General features: G+C 39.5%; 2 protein-coding genes across 6 annotated transcripts in view; both read right to left on the bottom strand.

The window, feature by feature from the left end:
* LOC120802140 (multiple C2 and transmembrane domain-containing protein 2-like) overlaps window positions 1–15,337 on the bottom strand; it is a 37,675-nt gene extending 22,338 nt beyond the window's left edge. For 2 of the 5 annotated variants that reach the window (XM_040149685.1, XM_040150032.1), the window contains exons 1-4: window positions 13,820–13,934; window positions 13,625–13,733; window positions 6,103–6,680; window positions 1,968–2,085 (exon numbers count right to left, since the gene is read on the bottom strand). In XM_040149685.1, coding sequence (XP_040005619.1) covers window positions 1,968–2,085; window positions 6,103–6,630 — 646 coding nt within the window. In that variant the 5' untranslated portion in view covers window positions 6,631–6,680; window positions 13,625–13,733; window positions 13,820–13,934. Of the gene's footprint in view, window positions 1–1,967; window positions 2,086–6,102; window positions 6,681–13,624; window positions 13,972–15,194 lie in introns of those variants that run through there. The other 3 variants (XM_040149856.1, XM_040149946.1, XM_040149769.1) reach the window with 3 other exon arrangements.
* A 932-nt stretch (window positions 15,338–16,269) lies between these two features.
* Window positions 16,270–27,067, bottom strand: part of LOC120802376 (myocyte-specific enhancer factor 2A-like) — a 44,815-nt gene continuing 34,017 nt past the window's right edge. Inside the window, exons 4-10 of the mRNA XM_040150162.1 lie at window positions 26,486–26,620; window positions 26,180–26,387; window positions 25,473–25,526; window positions 23,731–23,900; window positions 19,886–20,012; window positions 19,105–19,207; window positions 16,270–18,049 (exon numbers count right to left, since the gene is read on the bottom strand). Coding sequence (XP_040006096.1) covers window positions 17,716–18,049; window positions 19,105–19,207; window positions 19,886–20,012; window positions 23,731–23,900; window positions 25,473–25,526; window positions 26,180–26,387; window positions 26,486–26,620 — 1,131 coding nt within the window. The 3' untranslated portion in view covers window positions 16,270–17,715. The remainder of the gene's footprint in view (window positions 18,050–19,104; window positions 19,208–19,885; window positions 20,013–23,730; window positions 23,901–25,472; window positions 25,527–26,179; window positions 26,388–26,485; window positions 26,621–27,067) is intronic.

Here is a 27,067-nt window from a genome sequence, read left to right as displayed (position 1 = left end):
AGCTGAATTGACTGATCAGGCCTAAATTAAGTGATGGCCAACAATTTCTGAAAAGGTTTTGTTTTAGTTTTTAGGTCACAAAATATTCCTCCTGAGCTGTAATTTTCCACTGGTTTGGTTGCTGAATTCATAGTGACAGAAGCATCTTACACCAGCTTTGAAAAGCAGGGCTGACTTGTCATTGTGACTGACTAGTAAATACCAATGAAACCACCCCACTTCTAATTTCCAAACTAGGTTGCTAATTTACTCGTTTCTTAACTTCTCGGGAAATGTAACAGTTTCAAGTAAGATTACCTCCCTCCTCAGTGTCATTTTGTGTCTGTATGAAGGATGTGGGTTTTTTTTCCCTCCTAAAACTGAGGGGACCACAATTTCCTGAATCAATAGCCAATCAGATTTCCACTGTGAAGTGACAGCAACTGAAAACTTTTTTTTGACGTTACATGCGTGAGGTTGCATGTGTTTATTGAGGTCTTCTGATCTGACTACTGTGTCACATGCAGACCGGGCAACAGGTAAAGGTGATTGTAGCAGGAGTAAGAATACCGAATCTATTTTGTCCTATTTTATATTTATTTATTTAGCTTTCATGAAAGTGTTTTATACTTTTGTACCTCACGTTTGTTGCTGCTGTGGCGAATCATTTTCACCTCAGAGTAAAGGAAGTACAATATGCAACTTTTAGCTGATCTGTCAATTGACCAGCTGAGGGCAGCAAGCAACCAAACACAGTTTGCGGACCATCATCTTACACCACTCTGCATCCACATCCTGTACGATCACGCAAGGTTCTGTGTGGTTTTGATGTTACAATACAAGCATTGCATTATAACCCCATTGCACAGCAGTTGTCCATCGGCAGCTGTCAGCATTTGCTATGAATGCAGTGTATATGATCTGATCAAACAGAAAAATAAAAGGTTGTTCATGCACTGCTTTTAAAAGAACATTATGGTTTTAACACCCCCCCCCCCCCGTATTGTCTTTACCCAAAGCCTGGTTGTGTAAATATGAACCCGCATGACATAGAAAATTCAATCCAAATACGTCCCCAGAGTGAAAGGCCTGGTGTACTGAATGCTGGGTGTGGCTCAGACAGGTCGTAATATGCTGTGTGGAATCCTGCCCCGGCTGTTACAAGAGCTTCACGGCTAACCCGACACTTGCCTGTCTTTAGTGTCCCTGGAGTCAATAACACTGCGTGTAATCAAACAGACATTCCTGGCCGTCATTAACAAGCCAAGGCTAAACACCCAAACGAAGGCTGATGCAAGCAGAAAACACGCGCCGGAAGAGGACACAGTGATGTTTTCTGGCAGGTTCAAACATCCCAAACGCTCCTTTGAGGACAGGTAATCTCAAAAGCTTTTTGAGTTTAGGAAACTAATCTAAGATAAGGCAACATTAAAGGGTCAGAAGTAAAAAGAATATAACAATACGGCAAATGTGAAAAACACAGCACACAGTATATACTATACCTGTTGGGAAAAATGCTAAAAAAGTGTGTACTTTTTCATTACTAGTTTTGGAGTTCAAGAAACCTCCAGGCAGTGAAATCATATGGACAGAAAAAGTTAGTGGGGAGGTTAAAATGGTGAAGTTCTTGCCAAACACTGATTTTCAGAGTGAGGGTGGGAGGGTAAAGTGCTTTATGAAAATGAAGACAATTCAACTACTACACTGCTCATCTGCTGTTGTGTTTCCTGACATGCTAAAATATTATTTGCTTGTGCAACAGCCCAGTTTTCTTGTTCTGACCATTGAAAAATAATTTACATCACGGTCGCTGAAGATCCCGTTGAGTTAGAGTTGTTTGCTAAAGATCAGACTCAGAATGTGTTCCAGGTATTTTACCATCTTAACATCTACATACATTAAGTCCGTCCATTGTGCTGCATGAGTATGTACTACAGAACAGCTGCCACCTTCTGCATGCAATACTACATGATTACTTAGGTTCTTACCACAGCGGTCCCTGATGACCAGGTTGCGTCCTTCCTTCAGGTTGACGGTGAGCAGGAAGGACCTGGGAGAAGCCCTGATGCTGTCCGACATACTCAGAGTCTCATTGGCCATCCCATACTGGAAACACACGCCGATACATTACCATTATTTATTTTTATTAATACTAGTAGTGGCAAAGCATTAGTACATCAGATTTTATCTAGAGTTTCTGAGAACACACATCGTGTATAAATGGGGCCTATCATTGTTAAATACAGTACCTGAGTTACTGAATTGAAATATCTGGTCAATTAAATATGTAGACCATTGCAAATCTGGCAAAACACTTGATGCTAGCTTGTGATAGTTGGTGCTACGTACACATCAGTATCAAAAAAGTATTGAGATGGATACCCAGCCATGAGGGTGAAAAAACAGCTCTAAATTTCCATGTTGACTTTCATTATTTCCAAATTCTTTAATGTACTATGTTAGTGTTTATGAGAATTCATCAAATCAGTCATACCGTATTTTGCTAGTTATCCTTTTGACTCACTATATTCTGCTATTAATTTGTGAACTCACAAAACGCTGGCATTAGGGGGTTTAAGCACACAGGGACAGTTTTGGTCTTGTGCTTGTTTATTTCTTTTTTTATATTGATAATTACTGTGTGTTAAATTAGATGTGTTAAATTAGATGTGGTTTCCACACCGACACAAGCGCATCCTATAAATGTTAGCAGTTCTGGGCTTTAACCACAAAACTGTCACATGGCTGCGGTTCTATTGTTTTGTTCTACTTTCACTAATTCATTCAAAACATATTCACTTGTTGCATTACTTCTATTACATCTAATCAATATTTTTTGACCATGTTTTACTGTTGTTTTTTGACACAATAAAAAAAGAACACTCTATGGAGGGCTTTCTGCCGTTGTATGCTATCTGATATTCCTGTCCATGCAATGGATTATTTAATCACTATTAAGCCTCTCCACCAAACCAAGTATCTTTGAGTGAATAAAACCCAGTTGCCTGGAATCACCCAGCTCAGCTTTCTAACTCTGACCGGCCACAAAAGTCAGGGTGACACACTGAATAGCGAACCACACACAGCCTACTGTCCCATCGTGTCCTGCACACACCACAATAATCTGGAATTAAACTTTGACATGAGTGTGTGTCAGCCAAAGCATAATATTGCTGTCTGCACGATACATTACAGAAAACATATCACAGCCATTTGACAGAAACAGTCTATTGTAGAGTCCTTTTAAGTACAGAGGTGTAGCCTAGGATAAATACCTACACGCACCTTTTCAGCACAATTTTATTATTTGTCCCATAAATCCTCAGTAGAAACCATAAATAACATTAAAATTTTATCGGTTCAGTAAAACAGAATCACTTTACAAAGTAACAAATCCCCAAATTGGATAACAGCACTTACATTTGGGGTGTCCCCGTCCTTTAACACATGACTGTTGGCATCATGATTATCATACTTTGGAGACAAAGATAAATAAATATCAAAAATCTATCATGTGATATAAGAAAATGATTTTAAAAGCATGTGAAAGTCCCAGATGATGAAAAACAAAAATTTCAGTCTGTTGATCGGCTAAAAGTTCAGGAACTGATTTCTCTTCGGCATTACTACCACTGGAACAAATCCTCTGAGCATTTATTAAAAATTCCTGCATCCTGGGGACTGAGCAGAGTTAAACCAAAGAACATAGTAATGAAAAAAGGTCATTTGTTTTACTGCTCTCTTCATGCCCTTTTGTTCTGTTCCAAGTAACTACTATTCTGGCCCTCCCTATAGAATTTAAACCATGAGAGACTGAGGATTTTGCCCTAAGGCAAATTGCTCACTTTGTTTTTGAAACATAATTTTCAAAAACTTAAAAAGGCATAGTATTATTCCTTGCTATTTTTTTTTCATAGCCATGTCCAGCTATATCCTGTATATTATGCATTATTTTCAGAAAAAGAGTGGTGGAATGTAAATGTTTATTTAAATACTGTACTTAAGTACAAATATGAGTTACTTGTACTTTGAGTATTCTTTTCATGCCACTCTATCATTCTACCTGACCAAATTTCAGAGGGAAACATAATACTTTATACTGCGCTACATTTATCTGACAGCTTGAGTTACTAGTTACTTTGCAAGTTAAGATTTTTACATATAAAAACATATGAAGAGCTTATAAAATATGATCCTGAGGCTCAAAAGTAATTGGACAATTGACAGTTTCATGGAAAGGTGTGGCCTCTTCCCTGGTTATTTCATGACAAAAAGTTTTTTGTAATGCATTTAATTTGCATTTGGTAGCTGTTCTCAGGAACTCTCTGTCATCCAAATAGGTGTTGGTACAAATGAATCATTGGGCAGACAAAACAAAACAATCTTCTAAGACAGATGGCAGAAACTTTAAGAGTGGCCAAATTGACAATTTGGTACATTTACAAAAAGAAAGATTGCACTGGCGAGCTCAGCAACACCAAAGGGCCTGGAAGACCACGGAAGACAACTAAAGTGGATGGTCACAAAATTCTTTCCTTGGATGAAGAAAAACCCCTTCACAACAACTAGGCAGGTCAAGGACGCTCTCGAGGAGGTAGGCGTATCATTGTGAAAGTCTACAATCAAGAGATATTGCAAGAGGAATTCAGAAATGTATAGGACTATACTATCTACTCAGAATCAGCAAAATGCCGCAAAAGAGATAGGACGGTGTACAGATGGATACTGACCCAAAACATACTGTGAAAGCAACCCAAGAGCTCCTCAAGGCAAAGAAATGGAATATTCTTCCACGGCCAAGTCAGTCACCTGACCTCAACCCAACTGAGCATGCTTTGTACTTACTGAAGACCACGCTGAGGGCATAAAGACCCAAAAACAGTCAGCAACTGAAGGCAGCTGCAGTAAAGGCCTGCCAAACTTCCCAGACAGGTAAGGATTTTCACCCGGATATTAAAAATAAACCTTATGTTTATAATTATATTGGTTTGTCCAATAACTTTTTAGCCTCTGATAATGGAGAGACTGTATAAAAATGGCTATAATTCCTAAACGGTTAATGCAATGTTTTAGTTGAACGCCTTGAATTAAAGCTGAAAGTCAACACTTCAATCACATCTTGATGGCTTCGTTTCAGATCCATTGTGGTGGTGTACAGAGGCAAAATTATGAAACTGTGTCACTGTCCCAATACTTTTAGACCTAACTGTATGTCTGTGGATGGATTTTGTCACCAGGATAGCATCATAACCGTACAAGATGCAGTCACAGAACTTTACAGGTGTGTAGTTGAAAACAGATATCACTCGCGCTATAAATGTTTTTACAGACTTTTTTTTTTAACATTTGCTAGCCTTGGTCAATTTGCAAACTCTTAGCTATGAAAAAGTTGCTGTTCCTGATATAACTTGTTGATTCTTACTGATTTTATAAATCATGACACACAAGATCATATTCATTCAGTGATAAATTAATCACTCTCACCATACAATCATATTGGAAGAAACATTTGCCCTAAATGTCATTAGACGGGATATTTTAGATAAGTCCTAAAAATTTCTAATAGTATCTAACTGACCATATCAGATATTATCAGACCATGTCAGTTTGGAACCATGCTCAGATCCACATCCTTGTCACTGTCCAAAGTGTCATGATTTTAAAAAGATGTGAGTCATTAAATCTCATGCTGTGGGAGTATTAAACACACATAGCCAGAGTTTGCCCAGTGCTGCTGGAGACTATTGATTTTGGAAGGCACTCCTATTTCAACTCTATCCAGCTCCTCTAAGTTAAACTTTGTATGTCATGTGCAAACACACCTGACACCTCACACCCAGCAATACTCAATCTTTTCACCTGTGTGTTACAGGAAAACAATATACACTACTATACAAGCTTATGTTAGTCATACTTGCTGTTAATGTTTCTACAAGGGCATTAATTGAAAAATTGATGCAGGGATCCAAAATTATATTTGGAAAAAAAAAAAAATCTCTCTCTGAGTGCTACCACTCAAGAAACTTGAATCTTTATTAGGCCATCTGAAGACCATTGGTTATGTACTAAGAAGTGGTCTGTTTTTTAAATACTCATACAACTTTTCACATGAAGTTTCTGTACCTGTGAGCTGTCCTGTGAGACCTCCACAGAAGGAAGGTCCGGGCTGTAGACAGTCATCATCTCCGGCAGGGCCAGCTCCTCAGGCTCCATGCCCCTGGCAAGTCTGTAGTTTGACTCCGGAGAGCTCTTCTCCACCTCACAGAGACTGCTGAGTGACTCCTGGGAGGAAGCCCAGTCTGTGCAGTCGGCAGGCACGTTAAGTCTGTGTTCACTCCTCCCAGCTCTTCCACCAACAACTCCCATGTTCAGGCCACTCCCACCTCCTTCCTGGCCTCTAAAAGGCTTGACACGCGGTGTGGAGGGGTTGCTGTAGCTGGGAGTGTGGTATTGAGCGTGCTGCGTGCTAGAGGAAATGTGGGCATACTCCTGCCTCATGTCCCTAATGTCGGGAACAGAGGAGCTCATCCGATGGTCCATGGTGTGTGCGAGGTGGGCAAGCGGTTTACTTGGGCTCGTCTTGCCTCGCCGGAGGTGTGGCAGCATCTTTTGGCGGAGATGCTGCAGCATGCCCGGCTTCTTGGAATCCATGATGGGAGGGAGCTTCCGGTCTTTGTCTAAGATCTGGACATCACTGATAGCTATAGTAAAAAAATAGAGACAGGAGAGTCAGTCACTGTCATATACCTGCAGCTGTGACTGTCATTAAGCTACAATTCGTCAATGTCTGTCTCATATTCTCACAATTCCAGGGAAATTCTCAGTCTTCTGTCGTCCACAAGTAACTGACACGAATTCTTATGAACATGCAATAAAGTTCAATTTTGAAAATGAAAAAAAAAAAAAATGAGAAAAGAATCCTGATTAACTGTTACTCTGATATAATTTTGCCTTAAATCCTCTGTGGAATATAAACATGGGTGAAAACTGAATCAAAACTGTCTTAGTATTTGCTTTTCATGCCAAGACTTAAACAAACAAGATATAATAAATCTTCTGATCCAACTCTTGTCAAGAAAGCAAAAATCCATAACTATTTCAAGTGCTTTCTTAAGTGTTCATTCTTCTTAAGTCCTTCTAAGACTCATCACTCAATGTTTGACCTTCACTAACATTCAGTAGTGACCTTTACTGTAACATCAGTTATCGCTGAGAATTTATACTATCATCACCTAAATCTCAGGAACAAATGCACTGAATGGCAAAAGCTTCAGAAATATGATAAAACATATGTCTAAAAGTGTGATTTCTACTGTGCTGTCAGAAACCATTGCATATTTACAGTAGAGATCACATTATCAACTCTTGGAATTGAAACAAATGAGCAAACAAGGAAGTAGGGAAGGAAAGAAAAAAAATTTGCAGCAAGCCACAATATAAACTCTCTTTTGGAGGTTGATGATTAACTCATACTGCCCAAGATAATCATAAAATAATAAATCGCTCGATCAAATTTAAGCAAGAAATTTTACCTCTTCCATCTTTATTTTATTTAGTCTTAAAAAACACTTACAACTGTGAGTTTTTATATCAGATATAAAGCACATGCAACAAACTGCAGTGGTGCTTGAAAGAAACTGTAAGTACTAAATGTAATTATGTAATTGTACCAAAGTCATAACAATTAGGATAATTAATACTTTCACACCCAGACTCCTTTGCAATGTTGAGAAACAACTTTTTCACAACAGACAACGAGGGCTCCGTTCAATTCAAGTGTCCCAAAAAGCCATGAAGGTGTGACAGCGAGCTCGTAAGCACAACAACGGGTCCCCGAAACTGAAGCAGCTAAAGGGAATTTGGCCATTATTAACTGCATTGTTTACACCTGTGATTTTCCCACTGTGTCATGTCAGAATATCTTAGATTAAAAACAAACATGACTGAAAAATGTTATCCTTTTGAACACGATTCTAAAAGCTTGCTGAGGGCTACTTGAGCAAGGGACGCTAACCCTGGCCTTCAACCTTTTTGTATAAAAGCACCAAAAACCTCGGTACAGTCTTTTACGGTGAACCATAAAACAGACCCAGTATTTTGGATTTAGCCATTTTATCACTGTTGACCCATGTACCTGTTAATCCATTTACTAACCACACCTGATGCAGTATCATTGGATAACAAATATTACTTACATTAGCAAGCAACACAATCACAATCCGTTTGATAGTCTGCAGGAGTACGCATCTCAACAAACAATTGCGTGAAAAACAGTTGCGTATTTCAAATGCGACTCTAATGTTTTTTCATCCACGTGTATGGAACCTCACACGCCCATCAGCTGTACCTTTGATAACATATATGTTGCTCTACGTTATCAGCTGTACCTGTGATAACATAGAGCAACATATAGCAGCAGACACACTACACAGTAATAGCCCTACACACAGTCAGTCAAAATTAAATGACACATTAACCGAGTCATAATGCCCTAAACCACAGCCCTAGCATGTGTTGAACTTTAGGTGCAATTCCCATAAGTTAAAATTAAAAGATGTTTTGCACAACCTTTCAGACAGTTATGAAAGGGAGAGCATGTGTGTGATGCAATAACCATGCCAAAAGTCTTTTTTCATACTTCCCCGTATTAGAAATAGGTTTCATATATTTAAATATGGAAGTTTGCTTTTGGCCTGTAAACTGTTCGTGTTACAAAATAATCTAAGTCACAAGGGCCCTTAGGACCTTTTTTGGAACTTTCAGTGGTTGGAACGTCTGACAAACTGATATTAAGCAGACCTTTTAGATTAGATTATTTTGCTACCCAAATTGCATACTTGATTTATTAGAATGCATTTCTATTCATGTTTTGCAGTATGATAAAGCTGGTTCCAACATAAAGTAGCCATCAAACGGAAAAAAAAAAAGACACTTCCGCTTCATTATGTCAGTACAGAACGTGAACAATACACAATTCTGGGCAAAAGCACTACATCTATGCAAAGCATGCACTCTCTGGGTGCTGTGCCATCTACAGTGAGATCTAGTTTAAAATGTTACTGCAGCTTCACTCAGCCACATGAGAACATCCCCTATTAGACTCACCCCAGAATTTATGTAGGGGAAAACAGGTTTGAAATACAGGTTTTAATTAGCATTACGTAAAAGGTATTTAAATGTTCCTGTTATTTTGTCAATAAAGGAAGTTTTTGTGTATCAAGGTGCTTTAAATTTACTGTACAGGTATTTTGTCCACATCTTGTAGGTTTGCCTAATGTGATCTTCAGTAAAAACAAGGTGGGACTGAGATCTCATCTCATTTTTGGAGTGCGGCCGCTGCAATGTGTTTAATGGCTTGTTCCTGAAGCCTTTGTGAACGTATGTGAGTATTTGGATGAGTCATCCATCATTCATTCACTGCGAAGCCACTCAATAGGTGAAACAAGATCTGTATTTCAAATGAACAAACAGTCAGAAAAAAAATCAGTCAGTTCAAACTATGATGCCTCATTAATACTTCAAGCTGTCATCTCTCTGAATGATCTCTGTAATATAAACAGGAGCAGTACCCGCCCAGAACTGCTGCTGCTTCTGACAAAACCTGATTTTTTTTTTTTTAGAGCAACAGCCCCATAAGCCTCTAAATGGCTTCATACTTCACATTGTCATTAACTGTAAACCATGACCTCCCATGTTATTAGCTGGTAAGGGGAAGTGGAGGAAGAAGCGGGGAAGTAACAAGATAGGAATCAGTGTTTACAAAACCAGCAAAGAAGGTGGCAGACGTCAAGGAGTGACACTTAAAATAGGGTTTGATTATGAGAGTCCAATCATTTTAAAATTGGACAGCTAATCTCAGATGCTAACATGTAAATCAGTAACAACTGACATATTTTTCCAAAAAAGAGATAGTAGTATCTGGAGTAGCCAGAGGTGAGCTGAAGTAGTTTTCCCAGCAATCAGTTAGTCTCCACTCATTTATTTCTATATGCAGTTTGAGAAAATTGGTAAACTAATGACTCTGATATCTGTAGCCTAGATTCAGAATTCTCTAGCCTGACCCAAATATAAAGGTTAGATGATGGATCACTGAAACAGTGAGATAAAGAAAGCTTGCCTTGCCTTTCTGTGTTCTGTTTAGCTTTTCATTTGGCTTCTAATACTAGATTTTGAGAATGTTAAATGACAGACAATTTTCTAAAAAACCTCAAACCACTACTGAGACAGAATCATCATCATCATCATCATCATCATCATCATGAGGTCAGGAGAATTGACTTCTTGTTAGGCTTTTTAACTTTAAAACCCCCAATTCGAGACCTCATTATTCCTTATCTGTTAAATATACCCATAATAGTTCCATTGTGGTTTCTGTCGTGACCTGATTATCCTGAGAAAGTGTCCCGGAGAGAGCACCAGTCGGTCTTTCCGGTCTGAAAACAGGAAATGTGTGTGCCTTTACTACCATTACTGCTGTATTGGTCACAGCGGACAAACCAGTTAACCTGGATGACTGCCCACAGAGCGAACAGCGTGCATCCCTTTCTCATCATTGCAAATTTTGTGTGGTTATTCCCTACAGCAAGACTCACATCAGAGCATCAGACAAACAACTCATATTCCAAGATCACTGATATGAACAACCAACAGAAATGAGGCCAAAGATCAAAGGAACTATCAAATATGACTCCAGAAAGACCAAAAAAATAAATAAAAATTGCGAAAACAACCAACATCTCCATGTTGCTAAATTCAATGCATTTAGCAGCTGTTTCAGCCAAATAATTTTGTGTGCACTTGCTGCAGTCAAGTCTGCTCAGCACCTACGTAACATAGTTATTCTCAAGCACACTGTGGTTACTGGCTGATGTGGGGAACAAAGTTGTAGTGTGTAGGTGGACCTTAGCTGTGCTCTTTACGCTGCACTCTGGAGTCTTTAAACAAAGACCCTCCACATCAGTAATTAACTTTGAATAGTCCCAATATCCCCACCAGCCCAGTTATGAAGCATTGCAACAGTCGTGAGGATTTACAGAGAGCATCATGGGTACAAAGAAAATGTACACAATAACTATGAGTGAAGTACTAGTCGAGATTCATTAAGCAGGGCACTGAACCCTTGATTTCACAAAAAAAAAAATAAAACTAAATGAAGTGTAAATCGCTGTATGTATTAGATGTGTTTCCAAAAACATTTAAGTGACAGTCCATTGCTCAAAAACAGGGCCCTTGTGTGATCAGGTAACTGAGATAAACAACCAGGTGGCCACACAGCACACTATGAACACAGACTGACCCACTGACCAGGTATGGTTACAACTGCTTCATTTCCAATTTCTCAAATGGGAAGAACTATACTTTCATTAAATCTTGATTTATATATATAAGCCAGTTTAAGTTTAAATGGTAAATGATGTTATATACATTGATTTTCCAATCCCTTTTACTGTATATCCCTGCTGCCAGCACATGCAGTGAAGATGTGAAGGCCGTAGCACAAACCAGCCCAGTTCAAGGGGATGCTGAGGCCGTCAATCCTTCCTGCAGAGAACCTTGTCCTGAAACCCGTCTGACCAACCTCATTTGCATCACACAGTCATTTATCTGACTCTTAAGTAAAGAGACATTAATTGAGGTGGCAAGGAACGAAGACTTTATCTCGTAGATCGTGATAAAAAAGCAACCACTAGTGCAGATGTCAAAGGTCAGATTGTTAAATAAACATAACTGTGAACCTAAAATGGATGGATGAAAAATGAGCATGAACAAACAGTGACTATGAGTGGTTTGAATTGAAAAAGTAAACATTTGCATTTGATGATAAAATGGAGAGACTGATAGTATATCTGAGCCAAAATCATATGGGAGCATGTAGGACAGAAGAGAACAAACACCAGTTAACCTACCTGTAATATATATAAAGTCTATAATGCTATTTACGAAAAAAGACTAATATTATGGCATGTGTCTAATTAGAATACACACTACCCTTGAAAGACTGCTGATTCTACTGATAACAAAAGTACATGCACTTAGGTGATAAAACCGTCCACATGGATTAAAGAAATAATGTTCTGTGGCTGCTATTGCTGGTATACTGTATGCGCCGGAAGAGTGACCACTGCAAAGTAGACAAGATGCGGTAGAAGTGCTATAAACTGACGAAATAAGGTAAATATATACAGTTTATATTTTGGATTACAGGTTTTGCCACAAATAAGTAGGTGATAATCACTGGGAACATGCGTACAGCTCATCAAAATATATATTTTTTATAAACTGGCCGTTTAATGCTCTATTCAGGGATTTTTCCCTGTTTTCGCAGGTATTTTTTTCCTTTACATTGCACGAAATCTGCACGAAAAGAGCCTGTGTTTAAATTCATCTGACTTCATGAGATTCAGTATAAACTATGCCTCAGTCCCTGTTACTACAGGTGCTGGGGCAGGATGGCACATGTACCAATGAAAAACACATACTGCATTTCTACCCTCATTCCCAAACGAGGTCACCACCATTTGATAAAAACAGAGACACTGATTTTACAAAATGCCCGAGAGAGCACAAATAACAGATGATGGCTTTTTAAAAGGATACCGGGTTAATCTGACGTTAAACATGAGAGCACATCTGCTGCCTGGATCCTCCAAATTTGAGAGAACTAAATGATGAATGAGCAATGGTTTATTTAACCCAAGCCGGACACAAAACAAAGGAAACCGGTCCAATTTTGAAATGATCTCTGCATGAATTCTCATTATGAAAGCAGATACCCTAAATCATGCGGAAATATGCTTTCAATTTAAAACCCCTTATGTAAACATCAAAGTTTTCATATTAATAGATGTGTTTTATTAGGAAGTTGTCTTAAATGCTGTTGGGGGTTGGGTTGGTAAAGGCTTTAAAAGCCCTTTTCTTTTTTCTTTTTTTTTCGTCTATGGGCTGAGTTGAGCAAGAATGTGGGCCTTCGTGTCAGAACAAGAGGAAAAGCTATTTCCTGAAACGGTTTCAGCTTGTGGTTCCTACACTTTGATATGGGGCGAGCCCACAGCTCACTGGAGCAAACGCAGATCAGATATAAAATGATTCGCGCATAAATAAAAAGGAACATCAAAAAAAAAAAAAAATCTGCAGTTCTGGTGGGTGTAGAAGTTCTGGTTGTCGGTTGCATGGTTACAAGCTTCATCTCAAACCCTGACTGGGTCGATGGGGGGGTTCTCCTCGGCACGTAAGACACGCTGCCCAACGAGAACCTGCCGTTTCAAAACACTTCACCGAGGAGCTTCTCGCTGCGTCCAGCGGCGTCCTGCTAGAGGACCAGCGGGAGACAATAAGTCGACAGCGTTCTCATGGAAACGAGTCGGGTTTGTCAGCTAGCAATGGCGAACTAACGGCTGAGTCCTATCGACAAGAAATCTTTTTGAAAGCTGTTGCACAAGATATTTAAGTTTGTGTGTGTGTGTGTGTGTGTGTGTGTGTGTGTGTGTGTGTGTGGGGGGGGGGGTATATTATTGCCAGATGTCTGAACGGAGTCTGACTTCAAAACTCAGCCTCCTTCCACACAGAGGTAGCCGGCAGAAAGCGAAGATTCCCACGAGGTGACAACAAGTTAAGAGTTCAGAGTGAAGGTGTTGAGACTTCTCACCTGTCCGCCAGGGGAAAATGTCTTCCGGCCGGGAAGGAGGCTCACCTGAGCAGCCCCACCTCAAGGACCCCCTTCAGGTAACTCAACTCGGTACCTCTCTGCTTCTCGCCTACAAAAAAAAAAAAGTAAGAGTGAGTCAGCTCTTGCCCTTTTCCGCTCTTGCGAAAAAAACTCCGGCGGCCGTTTCTTGGTCACCTCATGGCCGTTAGACACCGTGGCCGTGAAAAGATAACAGTAGCACCTCCGCTCATCGACCGTAATGTGCGCCTCAGACAGACTTCCTCCCCTGCGCTTACCATCTCATTTGAAGCCGGACACCACGAAGCCTCCGCTAGATTACGAATTTCAAAACAAAGGCCCTTCCGTCGAGCGTGTGCGGCAAAAAGTAGAAGAAGAAAAAAAAAAGACCCAAGTCTAGAAAATGTAGATTTTGGACGGGCAAAATGAACGAATTTTGAAACAGTCTTAAAACAGGCATCTAAATATCTGTGAGTATAAGGTGTAGGCTATATACTGTATGTCGAAAGATATTATGATATTATGTCTAAAGATATCTACACATGTTTAGCAGTCAGATAGCCTGGGCAGTCTAATCCTTTCAGAAATCGGTGGTTTAACAAATGTAAGTATCATAAAATTATGGTAGTAATCCGCTGCTATTTAGTCAAAGTTTGCTTTATTCAACTCTACCAACTCTAGGGCAGTTTAAAAATAAAAGTATTTCCACTTTATTTTTTCAAAAATAAAAAGATAATTTCCGGTAAGGTGTCACTCCAGCTAACTTGACCGGGATGGGAGAATAACTTCGTTGGCTTGTACCTTTTAGCGAAGGCAAACTTGTGTTGCACTTTTTTACCCGAAGTCGCCCCAAGCGACGGAAAATACTGCATCTGTTTCAGTGAGTCGACGGCGTAATCATGCCAATCTGTTCCGGATACGTCCATGTAAACCTGAATCATAAGTTACTGGTCCCACTGATATGTCCAACAGAAATCTAAGGAAAACGCTTCTTTTAGTTCGCTCGACTTATTTCCAGACCGGTCTTTTGTGGCTCTCATGAACCTAATCCTTTTGGTAAACAGATGTTTGCTCTCACCATTGCCATTTAATCCATCCACCCTCCCGTTCTCCACCTCAGTGTACTGAGTGAGTGAGGTCTTGGCCTGTGTGCTTTTCTCTCCATCTGAACCAACATAATTCCCTTGCTCCTCTCTTTCCTACAACCACACACACTTTACTTTTCATAAAGTTAAGGTCATCAGTTAATGTGTTTTATTTATTATGCCTAAATTATACTGGCATTTCATATATGTTTATCACATTAAGGACATCTTGTACCTTTCAAAAACTATTAATTTGACTAAATAAAGGCAAATGTAGTCAATCAACAAAATAATTCTAATATTAAAGATTTTACCACTAAGCTTTCTGTTTTAATCACAGACTTTATACGACTATTTATTTTATCAATTGTGCTGCTTTAAGAAAAGTAATTCACATGACCTTTTTTTCCTGTGCTCACAAGTAACTTCTACACACTCATCTTTTCACGCAATAGATCATCACTTACGTGGCAGGTGTCATCAGGGCTTCCCATTAACCTTGGTACACCACCAGCCAGAGGTGTTACTTATGACACCTCTCACATCACACAGCCGTCTGTTCTGAATTCTCAACTTCCTCCGCCTCATTCACGTCTTACTTCCTGATGGATTCTGGTCATTCGATTCTTGTTCCGATTCTCTACCACCTAACACACATCGTATAAGACAGGTCGGCTGTTCACCAACAATACCTGACTTACCCAGTGCGTCCTCACTGAACCACTATAGTTCCTGTCTGTTTGCAGCAGGCTGTGGTCTAATGATCTTTATAGTCCAGTCTGGTACATAATGATGCTGTGTATCAACACTGGCCTTCCTGTGTTCAAACAGTCAGCAGAGAGTTTGTTTATTTTTTTTACTCCCTCTAATCGTTCGTGCCTTCCCATGAACCAATCACCATGACTTCCTCCGCAGTTATTATTTAAACAGTCACCACATTTTTAATTTATCGTCACCTCTGCATCTGGCACATCCAGATACCGGATGCCCTTCTTTTAAGGCCGGTATCATTTAAAAGGCAGCAATGCTTTTGAAGTTTTTTTTGTCTCTATCTTTCTGGTCACACAGAAAGACTGATATGCTTCCCATCCACGCTAATGTTCAGTGGAACCACTGTGGTTACACTTGAAGCTGTTGTACTCTTGACCATATGTGCTACCTTGGATTTACCCACATGTATCATTTTCTCAGTTTCAATCATTTGCTACTCAGTCACTAAGATGTTCAGTAAATTCCCATCTCCAAAATTTATAGTACCGTGCAAAATTGGTATTGCATGATGGATAAGAATCCAAACATCTAAAGTGCCTAAAATGTTTGTTTTCACAGTACTATATTTTATCCAATCTGTCCCTCAGAGATCTTTTAAACTCATTCAATTAATTGTCCCATTGCCATACTAATGTACATCGACATATATGACAAAAGCATCAGTGGTGTGTGCATGTAGATATTTCAGTTAACCACCTTCATCCTTGCTTAAAGACTTATATGTACATTAACTTTTGTTTTATTTAAAAAAAAAAATGCATTAAACTCAGAGGAATTTCATCACAACCTTGTAAATATTCATCAAGTATGAATTTCTGCTCAAATTTCACTCTGTCTGATTAAGTTTAATTCCTTCATTGTGCATTTAAAATACACACTAGGAGAGGTTACCTCATGCACCCAAAACCACATACATAAGTGCAACCTTTGTTGTGCGATGGTCACTTGATCCTTTTTTGAAGGTGTTTGGTCTTTATCCTCCTGCGGTTAATGTGACACTTAAGTTTCTTTCTGCAATTAACAAAACAGAATTCATCTTGTCCCATATGCTCTCATGTGCTCTCACCTTATCAGTTTGGCCAGATTTAGCCCTGCTGAGGCCATCAGGCACAGAGTTTTTTTCTTGTCTTCTCATCATCCTGGTCTGGGTTTAGAGTGTGCCCCTTGTTTTCTTAAAAACAACTTCTGAGGAGCTAGATTTCTTTAATTCGTTAAAAGACGTTTTCTAGAGTGCATTTATCTTTCACGAGAGAGACGTGGTTTCAAGAGAGTGCAGCATGGCATACTTCACAAAACAGATTTATCCAACAGATATCCTCCATGAGTTAGGAGAAGACACTGCCTCGCAAATATGGCAATCTTCCACAAAAATATACTTTTGTAAAATCTGGTGGAGGTGTCATATTTCACCCAGGCAGATACAACAGACAGATTAACAATATATAGTTACACCAGAAAGTGATATATATATTAAAGACACTATATACAAACAATAAAGACACATTTCGATAGTACATATAGAACAAGTGTCCATGGCTTTCAGTTTTAAATCTGAATGAAATATTATCTTATTCTGTGCACAATATAAAAACACTCACAAACAACATAAAAAAAGCATACTGCTTTGGCTGATATAAATAAGTGTTTTTGTAAAGAGAAGTTACGGGAAAGATGATGTGGAGGGAGTATTGCTTTCATGCTGGACTCAATGTTTCAAACCCTGAGAAGATAAGAAATGAATTGGGTAACACCCAGTGGGAGACATCCATAAGCGATTCCCTGGTTTATCATCCAAGTCATGAACAAGACTGACAGACAACGCTAAACTCACCATTTTTCAGTATTCTGTGTACATCAATGCATCCCACTGGATAAGAAGAATGACAGATTGTAATTGCATTTGGACCCATATTTTCAGTCTGTGATGCTTAAAATGATTTATGTTTCAAAAGGATGGCATCTTATGTTTATGCTTATGTAAGTACCACTGAAGAATTCTGAATGTTTCTGACAGATGCACAATTTCCAGAGCAATGCTGCTTAAACCTTGTCATAAATATGACAAAAAAACCCCCAAAAAACAAAAAAAACAAAACAAAAACAGAGATAACTTAATGAAAAATAACAGAACACGTCGATAAAATCTACATTTCGTTTGCATAAAAGTGTCCTTCCTGTGTTTGCCCCTGGTGTTGTGTCATCATGTGACTGCAGGCTCTATGTCACCCAGCTGTCCATTCGCATTCGTTTGACCGTCGGACTCTCCCTGCCCTCTGACCGACTCACGGCGAACGAGTGGAAGTCCGGCCGCCGCTGCTCCTCCCGGTCGCTGCCGCCCTCGTGGGAGCTGCAGGAGGAGCTGACACTGTCTGCAGGAGACCTCCCCGTCTCCACGCGGGTGGATAAGGAGTTGGAGGAGTGAGGGTGAGGAGGGACGTGAGCCTGGGTCATGTACGCAGACTGGCTGAGGTGGTCACGGGGTGGGGAGATCGGCTCGGCTTTGATGTTGATGTTGTGGTTGGTGCTGATGGAAAGATTGGAGCTCCCCGGCCTACAGAGGGCAAAGAGGAAGAGGATTGTTTAAGGCTTTCACTGTAGGGTGAAGACGCCCCCTAGTGGAGAAACAGGTATGTAGATAGAAAAGACAACTTTGGCCAATGCTGAAACTTACCTGGTGGCGGAATGTAAGTACATTTCCTCAAATACTGTATTTCATACAAATTGAGTTACTTTTACTTTACATGGGTTTTTGTATTTTATGCATATATGTTTTAAATACATGATGACCTTAAAAAATATGATCAATTTCTATAGATTAAACCACCCAACAGTGCATAAATCAGTTAAAAGTTAGCTCCACCTCGACCAGTTACAACAGTAAAATGTTACCTAAACGTTAATGCATTAACAAAAATAATCTAATACTGTAATTTATCATTTTAAAACGCTTAGGAAGGAATTGTTTTGCATTTAGTACATTTACTTTACTTTTTCTGATAATGCATAAGTGGCAGAAAGAACAATCTTCCTCTTACAAACGAAAAATTGTACTCCTAAGCCTGTGGAGGGCTAAATAAGACAGATACTGCAGTATAACCAACACTGTACAACTCTTCTCTATTTGTTGTACTGTTTCACTCTGTTTTAGCATTGACCATTATCCCATAACTGTCACTTGTGGCCACACAGCGGCTGCTGCTCAGCAAAAGCTACATAGTCTCAATTTACCTTGTAGTGGCATATTTTTACAGTGTCATGTTGACACTTTAATTTAAGTTAAGGTTCTGAGTACTTCCTCCACCCCTCATCTTGTCAGTGTGAAGTTTCCATCAGTAGTCAGTCACATATTAGTCCTGCAATATGTTCAGTTTATTACTTAAATCATTAGCCTTTCCCTTCATTAAGTCAGTCCTCTAAAAACAGATTCCTATAACAGAATCAGAGAAACTCTGTAGGGCATTTGTTTACCTGTTTTGTATGTCAATTTATTTTTAACTTAGTGTAAAGAAACTGTGTCAACTAACAAAATGAAGATAGCAAACAATGCAACAGTAAAACCTGTTATCTGTTATTAAAAGCGAAAAGTCAACTGTGTCAGGCACTTACCCCAGTGAGCTCAGCTGGTGTTGCTGCCATGCTGCCATGGAGCTCAGAGACGGGCCTGCTGGGGAGCTGAAGCCTGACAGCTCTGCACTGTTCAGGGAATAATCTGACAGAGAGGGAGGGGGGACATGTAACACAATGGCCCACAAAAAAAAGCAACAGATTCAATAGATACGACTTCAGTATCATTCTAAAAGCTAAGGTGTAACTTTGCTCACGTTGAGCTGCTGCACCACCTGAAGCTATTTTACTTTCAACAACTTTTCCTGGAAAGTGTTAGTGTTCCATGATGCACTGACACTCCTTCCTCAGGAAGAGAAACACTCTGATGATACATGACAGATTGGACTTGGTTGAGGATTTGGGATAAAAATAATCATATTTAAAGATACTATTTATCTTTATATACATGTGTATCTATATTTTTATACCATTACAAAATAAAGATATAAGTAGTTTAACCCCTAAAAAAATGTCCAAAGAAGCTGCCTTTTCCTTTGTAATGTTCTGAATGTCTGACCCATCTTAGCGCAGCACTGTGGGGTGCTTTGAGTAATATGGTGGATAATATACTGTGTCATTCTGGTTCTTCTGCTATGTCATTTGGAGTTTAACAGTGCGTAAGTGGTAATGTACACACCTATGCATTAAATGAAGTATGAAATAAATAACGAAAAACAGCAACATTTCATTGTCTTTGATAACCATATTGTGTCCTCATTGGGTCAGCAGGGGCTGCGCTCATGACATCAATACAGTACAAGTAGTAATACTGCTCAGGTACCATCGTTGTAGGCAGAGCTGATGCCAGAGTACACCATATTTTGGTGAGGCAGACTGGGTGTGGTGATGGCGACCACTGGGGTGGACAGGGGCTGGTTGGACTGACTGCTGCTCAGCCTCTGGTTGCTCTGGAAAAAGAAAATAAAAACAGGATTATACTGTCCAAGGTTATTCATTTAACTTCAGTGACTCTAAAAACTGTATCATCTCCGTGTATTGCTTTTCTGTGCTTTGACTGTCTACAGATACACTGTACAGTGCATCACCTAGAGCTGAACTTGGGGTTGTGATAGCCCATTCCAACCACATGATGTCAGTATAAATTCATCTTCCCATGAAGTTTTTATACAGCGAGTGACTTCTGTTTCCCTTCCGAGAAAAATCAAACCTCAAATACTGTTGCCTACATTTCCCGGAATGCCTCCAGCTTCCAGAGAGTGAGGGTGATCTCGTGGAGGTTAAGCATCTTGCTCAGGAAAACTCTGGACAGAGCACAAGGCTGATGAAAGATGATGACTGTTTTGGATTAAAAAACAAGCCTGCCAGGAGCACACCAACCTGTTAGGGACTTTTTAGTTCGTTTCCAAAACCCTATAAAACCTTTTATAGGACAAATACCTGATCGTCACGACTTAGTATTTTCTAAACACAGAGGGTCTATCTTGTAAGACAGTTCTTGAAATGAAAATACTTGTGTCCTCTAAAAGCAATCTTGTACTCTAAATTACTTGGTTCAATTTTGTGCTCTATTGCAAGATTAAGTGTTATGCATTCCAATAGGGAGCAGTCTCATTAAGAAATCATAATCAGGCCCACTGCTACAACCTCAGTGCTAATTTACTTGATTGAATGTTTTAACACTTTATCTACAAACCACTAAATGGCAAAAGGCAATTCATTCTTAATCAGTAACTGTATCAAATTAAGCTGGAAACCTGGGCTGTTGACGTTCCAGCCTGATAATGTCAGTAACGACATCACCCCAAATGAGGTCATTCACAGCTGAACACTCGCTCACGCACACAAACAGTGGGTTAACCAACTTGTACATGCCTAAAACTAATATATTCTCACAGCTAACCCAGTGTGATTCCCTGGAGCATTGCATTGTGTCTCCTTCCCCTGTCCTTGTGTTGTCTGTGTGGAATCCCTGTCAGTATGTACTAGAGAATTCAAGTTCGAGCTAACGTGGTAATGCTGGTAAACACTGACAACAATGCAGCCTTTGAAGAAAGGCCAACCTGCTTACTTCTTTATGAAAATGGCTTTATGCAAACTCAATGAACACATTTAAATATTTGCAATCCAAAACCGTTGTTCTTACATTTTTTTGCAAAACACACACAATGCACAAAGCATACTATACGCACTTGCATGCACACATTGTCATAGAGGAGGAAAGGCTGTTTCAAATGATCAAACCGAGGAGCAGCTGTCTGACCACAACTCACCATCTTTTATTGCAGTGAATGAAAAGCAGAATCAAATACATGTCATGATCTGAGCAGCTACCCTTCTCCTCTGCTGGTATAAACATGGTGGAAACAGTAGCAGGGAATTGTTTCTGCTTTAATGCATGCTTCAGTTGCATGCTAGTGTCAACCCATAAAAGCTGACATTTAACACACTCTCATTCAACTGAAAAAGACCATCCTAACTGCTAACTGCTTATTTGACACCCATTGATCACCAATAATCATCCCAGAAAGGACGGAATGGATATGATTGATATTAATGACTATCTCTAAATGAGTCTTAATAAAAAGCTTTTAATAGTAACCTATAATAAGCTTTCAATTTCTTGTCCATGTCTGTAAATTCTCACAAAAATCACAAATCCTCTTCTCAAGTCACAAAGAACTGTTACATTATTTATGTTCATGTTTCGGTAAAGATTTTTTGGACGTATACTATTCAGCTACTATATCTACCAAAATGCCAGACTTTTACATTAATGTTCATAACAACAACTACACAAACTGTTCTCATGTCCTTTCACTGATGGATCACTGCTACAGGTAAAAATCCCCTTGATCTCACAGCCAGCACAGCAATGGAGCCGCCTGGTCACCATAAAAAAAAAAAAGAGTAAAAAAAAAAAAAAAAAAGTCTCTGCTTCCATTGTTTGCTAATCGTTACATCATGTTTGAGCATAGTGTGGGAGGGAAGGGCAACAGTAAGGGAGTTAAGGGCAAATCAATAACTTCCAGCCAGTACAGCTGCTGAACGTACAATCTGAAGGAAGAGAAGCGGGCTCAGGAAAATCTGAAGAGGAGTCACTCCACCAAACCATGAACTCTGCCTCTAATCACCAGAACTTCTCGTACGGTCTACTCACTTTATTTTCGCCACAATTTGAGATCAATGCAGAACGTAACAGCATATTATTTCTGCATTTGCATTCTATAGGAGTTGTGTCTATATTGACCTGAGCTTTCACAGAGCATGTGCACTCCCTTTCCAACAAAGTTGACGAGTTGGCCACCTACTTGAAATATCATCAGTCTTGTTGTGTGTGCAGCCTGTTCTCTGCAAAACCAATTTTACTGTAAATGACAGGATTTCTGTATCACTCAAATGTATAATTTTACTTTATGAGGTTTACTGCCTGCAAATGCTAGCGCAGGCTACAGAGTTGGTACCTAAAGTCCGCCACAATATAAAAGATAATACACAAGATGCTCTCGTGATTACAATTGGTGACCTCAACTTTGCTGTTTTGGCTTAACAATCCACCAAATTAATGTTTTTAAATGCCAAAGCCAGGGTTATAAAATAGAGGAGATACTATGTGTTAATGTTTAGATGATGAGTGTTCAAGTCCACCGTCTTGAACAGTGAGTTGCTATTTAGTGCTGTGAACAGTGTATTATACCAAATCAGTCATTATGTAGATTTCTATGATTAAATAGCGTTTCATGTAAAGCTATAAAGTGTTTAACTAAAAACAACACATAAATATTGAAAAACCTTTCTTAGTAGAGACAGAATAATACATGGACTTAAGACATTGAAAATTGATACACATATATAGTCATATAGTGGCGGTGAACTGCTGAAAAGGGTAGCAATACAACAATCAAAGAAGAGTAGAAGACCACAAGCCTAAACCATAAGCCTTAAGAACGCACACAATGCGTTTGGGTAAAAAACACTGAATGTAAACAAATCTATCTTATTTCACAATGAAAACTGGAAAGCTAGAGAGATATTAAGAGGGACTATGGATCATGAAGGAGATTACTGGTTATGATATTTTTTCAGTCTAGAACAGAGACAGATCCTCCCCTCTTTAAAAGAACAATGATTTTACTTGCAAACCCAGCGACCATCTGGTCCAGATGGTGTCAAACCAATTGTTCTGAAAAGTTTCTGACCGACTCTGTGGTAGTGTGCATCATCTATTCACCCTGTTCTTGCCTGCGTCCAACATCCCTCAGGCTTGGCACACCTCATGTAGTGTTCTGGTTCCTAATAAAACTCAGACTCAGGCACTGAAAGCCTTTAGGCCTGTGTTCAATTTACAGCTGAGAAGGGCAAGACTTAATCCACTCCAATATGCTTAAAAAGGCCGGAGTTAAAGATGCTCTCATTAATGTGCTTCATTATATCTACAGTACATTTACAGGGACAATTGCTTAACATAACAACGTCATATGTTGGTGAGAGGGAGGTGGCTGTGAATGTGTCAGCTGGTTTTGACAATTTCCTGCTCTCTAGTGTCCACAAATCAATTTATGCAGCTTTAAGTATCAATCTAAAAAATGCAGGATATTCTTCTTTGCTATTAACCTTTGTGGGGACCTTTGTTGAGGTCCTGAATATATGAACCAAACACACACTTACCAGTGTTTGCATCATTCCTTTGGATTGGGGGATGACCACTCGGAGGTCAGTCTTGCGGCTGGTAGGGACCATGCTGTTCCCAGGATGTGGAAGAGGAGGAGGAGGAGGAGATTTGGGTGGTATGATCTTCCCCAAACTGCTTCCACCAGGGGACCCCACAAAACCGTTCACTGAACAGAGAAACAGAAAAATACAATGGCATTTTAAGACTGATGGTGAGGAAACACCAGGAGAATATGAGTTTATCTGCACGGTCAAGGAGTTACAGTGTATGTAGTATCTGTGCACAGTATATCCATGTTAATAAAAATTTCGCAAGGGATGTTTGCTGAGACTCTTAGAGTCCTTTCTTTTTAGTGAAAAGCACAATGTGTCTTGCCCAAGTTTAGAAATATATTAAGATTTGGGAAGTGTTTTAAAAACAAAACGGTCCGATACAAGGCTCTGAATGGAGAAAAGTACAGCTATATATTATACAAAAGATACTAATGAATAATTGATCTTTTCTTGCTCCTGACATTACATAATGGCAGTGTTCATACAGTATGAGACATGCTGTTCTGGGAAAGGGAGACGACAGGGAGGATAGTCTGTAAGGAGGGCAGAGAGCAGAGAGGGCTGAAGACCCAACAGTGAAGTCAAATACAGCTGACAATCCAGTAGAAAGATGCATCCAGGTGCCTCCACTGGCCTTTAAGCTGTGACTGTTCAAATGTTCTGATGTGGAGTGGTGACCTTCACTCCACAATGAGATATCTATCATCGTCCCACAGCATTCTGTAGTAACGTAGCTAGCTCCAGTTCCTGTTTGAAACATGATAAATTTACAGAGCACAACCTCCAGATCGTTGGCTCCCAACCTGGGGATTGGGGGGGCATGAGATGATTAACAGGACCGGAACAGAAAAAAAACAAAAACAAAACAAAAAACCCCCCTTTTTTTCAGACTTTCCTCTAATCTTTGCCTTTTTCCCCCAAGATTTTATTGGATAATTTTTAATAAAAAAAAAAATCACTCTTTGGTAACAAACAGTAGACATATCCAACTAAATATCCAGTTCAGGGACTGGTCTGACTGCATAGAAATACATACACAACTACATATGACAAAAGCCCAAGATTTTAGTTTTGTGAAAACATGGACTTTTTTCACAGATCAGGTATGTTTGCTTGACTACAAGTATCAAAAACTGAGAAGTGCACTGAACACTGAAACATCACTTGAACCAATCCAACTGCATTAGTTTTACTAGCTTTAAACAAGGATATATAATATTTTCATAGATAAAATGTTATTATTATTATTAGTAATAAATGCGCTTTTTTAATGTATCTGGCTTGTTTTGGCATGATAATTTATGCAATGTGATCTCAGATGAATCCCACCACTGAATGTCTTTAAAGCTCACAGCACAATTTTAATAAAGGAGGTTATAGCAGGTAAATCGCTATCAGGGAGGCTGCTGGGTACAGCATGACTGTAGTCCAGAGACTTGGGGGATTGTGGAGCGTGTAGTGAAGTAGTGTGATGTATGTAGACAGACAGGATGTTTAAGCGACTGTCAGCCAACATCCTGTCTGTCTACATTGCCCTGAGGAGGAGGAGGAGGAAGAGTTCTGAGGATTTTCCTCCTCTGAGAAGCCTAGATTCTCCACCCTGTCCAACTTTTACAGGGGATGAGAGGAGCAGATGTGAGTGGTCGGAGTGTGTGTGTAAGACTCCGGTAAGATACTGTACATACCAACTGGTCCAGATCCATTCTGCAGAGCCAGATCAGAACTGCCCTGCAGGCCACCTGAAGATCAACACACACACACACACACACACACACACACACACACACACACACACACACACACACACACACCCAGCTTGTTATTTGATTTCTTTTTCTACCAATTTGTGTCCTGTAACCACTGACCTGTATGAAATGTTTTGGCTTTGCTGGTTGTCAGAATTTGTTTTGCTAGTCCTTCTCTTTCCCTTCTATTTCTTGACCATTATCTATTTTGTTATATCTTTGCACATAAAGTAAATACAGCTAAACTGCCTTTTTGTCAAATATGCTCTTACACACTACATGGAAGAATATTCACAGGGAAAGTAAGGATGCACTCTAAATGTGGATATAAGCCCCATTAGGACAGGGTTTCATTTTCTAGAGGAGGTTGACAATTGTAAAATTACATATGCTAGGCAGTGATATTATTCCTGTCCACTGCGCATGTGTGCATGCTTTTTTTCTCCCCCATCCCCGAGAAGTAATACAGTCCGATTTACAAAGTGTTTTTTTGTAAAGTTGTTGGTCTTCCCATAATTTTAAGTCCCATCGAGAAAAAAAAAACCCTAAAAATTTACATGCATGTTGCATTTCCTGTGATTGAGTGTCATCAGCTCTGTTTAACAATGTGTTCAAAGAGACGATCAAAAAGCAAAACACGCACACACCTGTGTTTCCAGTGCTGGGAGGTCTTTGTGGAGAGTTTCTGTGGAGATGTGTGTGATGTGAGGAGAGGATTCCACTGTCAGCCAGAGCTGCTGTGGCTGCAGCTAGAGCCTGGGAAGTCACACCTCCTCCTCCTCCTCCTGCACCGGGGCTGTATGACATGATGCCTGGTGCTACATGCATGAAGTTCTGCTGTGGAAGGCCTGTGGACTAGAGAGACAGCAACAGATAGAGGCATGTTAATATGCTTAAGTAATACTTGAATTGCTATTCAATGTCATGCTTGTTTTTCATGAAATTCTACTTACAATTTTATGACTCTTCATCATGTTGTCAAATTCCTCATTAATCTTCTTGTATTTCTCCTCAGTATTGGGGGTGAGGACGTAGGAGGCCTCAGCGTCAGGGCTGTCGCAGCCTCTGTGCTCCTTCTTGTTCAAGGCCTGTGGGTGAAATAAGCACCAGGGGGAAGGGCAGTTTGGAGAAACAAAGGATTAAAAAGTGCTGAAATTACAACCACATCAACAGGTCTTTAGCACAGTTTACAGTGTCCTGCAGTTGAGACTCATAATAAAGCCACACTTTCCCAGAGAGCACGATAAGCTGACTACTGAGATTCAGATGAAAATTAACTTGTGTTTTGTTTTACAGCAAAGCACTGCATAAATCATAATAAAACCAGTTTGTTTAAAATGATTTACAAATCTATCTGAATTTTTTAAATGAATTCTTTCTGATTGGAAAGAAGCTGATCGTTCATTCAGACAACGATGTCTACAGTTCAGTCCATTTACAGAGCACCTACAGATCTAAACACATCAGTAAAGTGTCTTTGTTACAAAGTAAAGAAAAAAAATACGCACAAAAAACAGAGTAAAACAAACGTAAAA

The sequence above is a fragment of the Xiphias gladius genome, chromosome 1, assembly GCF_016859285.1.
Source record: "Xiphias gladius isolate SHS-SW01 ecotype Sanya breed wild chromosome 1, ASM1685928v1, whole genome shotgun sequence".
NCBI lineage: Eukaryota > Metazoa > Chordata > Actinopteri > Istiophoriformes > Xiphiidae > Xiphias > Xiphias gladius.
Note: the sequence above shows the minus strand (reverse complement) of the source record. Positions and strands in the feature narration are given on the sequence as shown.